Genomic DNA, 2736 nt, shown 5'->3' on the forward strand with positions numbered 1-2736 from the left:
GAGCCAGAAATTCAGTTGTTTCACTAAGGGCTTTTTATGTATCTTTTTTTTCCTTATTACAAATGACAACGTCGTCATTGTTCATCGCTGACCATTGTAATTACTCAATCTTTTAAAGGGAGATTTGAGGCGAACTTTGAAAAGCCCCAATAAAGAGCAAGCAGCCCTCTGAATGGGCTGTTTATTAGAGAGGAACCATAGGCACCTGATCCCCAGCGCGTGGGAGCGCTCTGCTCTGCCCGCAGCTCTCACAGAGAAGCGACTGCTTTTATACTAGGTGGGAATTGAGCCGAGGGCGAGGGGTAGGAGGCGAGGAAAGAAAGGCCCGGGAGGAATGGCACACTTTTGACCACTTTTGTTGTCGAATGTTTGGTTGGTGGTGAAATGATTCGGTGGAAACGACTTTTTCCCCCCTCCCAAACATTTGCTCATCAATCTGTTATCCATATAATCTTCTTAAAAATCACTGCCAGCCTTAGGAAATTACGTAATGGCTCTCCGAGTTAAATCGCTAAATACCAGGCAGAGTTAGAAATAGAATATGCCATTTTCTCAACATTGTTTGTGGAGTTGAGTGTGGCTTCGGAAGTAGGCAGATAAATATGAAGTCACAGATAATGTGCGATCATTTTTACACTCTTTCTCCTGCCGGGCAATCGCCATACGCAATAAATCACTGGGAAGTACACACACACTCACACACACACACACACACACACACACTGACACAGAAGTCGTGCTCCCTGCTTGCTTTCCTAAGTGCCAAAAGGGACGCTCAAACCTTTATAAAATCCTGCATTAACTTTTTCTTAGTGACATCACATGCCCTGATACACAGCTACAGAGTAGGAGCTGATGGTGTATCTCCCTGTTTTCCTCTCTCCCCTGTTGAATGTAGGAAACGGAAACATGACCAAGTCGTACAGTGAGACCGGGCTGTTGGGCGAGCCGCAGTCCCAGTGCCCCCCAAGCTGGACAGATGAGTGTCTCAGCTCTCAGGATGAGGAACATGAAGCAGACAAGAAGGAGGACGACCTCGAAGCCATGAATGCTGAGGAGGACTCCATGAGGAACGGAGGAGAGGAAGAGGACGAAGATGAGGACCTGGAAGAGGAGGAAGAAGAGGAAGAGGAGGATGATGATCAAAAGCCCAAGAGACGGGGCCCTAAGAAGAAGAAGATGACCAAGGCGCGCCTGGAGCGGTTTAAACTGAGGCGCATGAAAGCCAATGCCCGAGAGCGCAACCGCATGCACGGGCTGAACGCGGCGCTGGACAACCTGCGGAAGGTAGTGCCGTGCTACTCCAAGACGCAAAAACTATCCAAAATCGAGACTTTGCGCTTAGCCAAGAACTACATCTGGGCACTCTCCGAGATTTTGCGCTCTGGTAAAAGCCCCGACCTGGTTTCCTTCGTACAAACGCTCTGCAAAGGCTTATCCCAGCCAACCACTAACCTGGTGGCGGGCTGCCTGCAGCTCAACCCTCGGACTTTTCTGCCCGAGCAGAACCAGGACATGCCCCCACACCTGCCGACAGCCAGTGCTTCCTTTCCGGTCCACCCCTACTCCTACCAGTCACCCGGGCTGCCCAGCCCGCCCTACGGTACCATGGACAGCTCCCATGTCTTCCACGTTAAGCCGCCGCCGCATGCCTACAGCGCTGCGCTGGAGCCCTTCTTTGAAAGCCCACTAACTGATTGTACCAGCCCTTCCTTTGACGGACCACTCAGCCCACCGCTTAGCATCAATGGCAACTTCTCTTTCAAACACGAACCGTCCGCCGAATTTGAGAAAAATTATGCCTTTACCATGCACTATCCCGCAGCATCCCTGGCAGGGGCCCAAAGCCATGGATCAATCTTTCCGGGCACGGCCGCCCCTCGCTGTGAAATCCCCATAGACAATATTATGTCCTTCGATAGCCATTCACATCATGAGCGAGTCATGAGTGCCCAACTCAATGCCATCTTTCACGACTAAGGCCTTGGCAGAGGCCCCTCAGTTTCACCATCCCGGGGAAATGAACCCACTGTGCTTATGGCGACTGTCTTGTTTACAGAAGGCAGCTCTTTGGGTACTAGTGCTGCAAAGTGCAAATACTCCAAGCTTCAAGTGATATATGTATTTATTGTTGTTACTGCCTTTGGAAGAAACAGGGGATCAAAGTTCCTGTTCACCTTATGTATTATTTTCTATAGCTCTTCTATTTTAAAAAAATAAATAATAATACAGTAAAGTTAAAAACAACTGCACCACAAATTTGGTGTAGCTTTATTCAGATCGTATTAATTATCTGATCGGGATAACAAAATCACAAGCAATAATTAGGATCTATGCAATTTTTAAACTAGTAATGGGCCAATTAAAATATATATAAATATATATTTTTCAACCAGCATTTTACTACTTGTTATCTTTCCCATGCTGAATTATTTTGTTGTGATTTTGTACAGAATTTTTAATGACTTTTTATAATGTGGATTTCCTATTTTAAAACCATGCAGCTTCATCAATTTTTATACATATCAGAAAAGTAGAATTATATCTAATTTATACAAAATAATTTAACTAATTTAAACCAGCAGAAAAGTGCTTAGAAAGTTATTGTGTTGCCTTAGCACTTCTTTACTCTCTAATTGTAAAAAAAAAATGCACAATTTGAACAATTCATTTCACTTTAAAATGTTTCCCTTTCCTTAAAAACCAGATTCATAGCTCTCAAGAGGATGAAAAAGC

The 2736-nt window shown here is 45.4% G+C and overlaps 1 protein-coding gene across 1 annotated transcript; it reads left to right on the forward strand.

Annotated features, from left to right (window-relative positions):
* The first annotated feature begins 909 nt into the window (after nucleotides 1-909).
* Nucleotides 910-1980, forward strand: NEUROD1 (neuronal differentiation 1). Its single transcript, XM_006878782.1, has one exon. The coding sequence runs from the start codon at nucleotides 910-912 to the stop codon at nucleotides 1978-1980; it is 1071 nt and encodes a 356-aa protein (XP_006878844.1).
* Nucleotides 1981-2736: the final 756 nt, after the last annotated feature.

The sequence above is a fragment of the Elephantulus edwardii genome, unplaced genomic scaffold (assembly GCF_000299155.1).
Source record: "Elephantulus edwardii isolate Elephantulus edwardi_28Jun2011 unplaced genomic scaffold, EleEdw1.0 scaffold00001, whole genome shotgun sequence".
Lineage (NCBI taxonomy): Eukaryota > Metazoa > Chordata > Mammalia > Macroscelidea > Macroscelididae > Elephantulus > Elephantulus edwardii.

Bases quoted from the DNA above. Each gene is read 5' to 3' on its own strand.
- NEUROD1 (XM_006878782.1), top strand. From the start codon at position 910: ATGACCAAGTCGTACAGTGAGACCGGGCTGTTGGGCGAGCCGCAGTCC.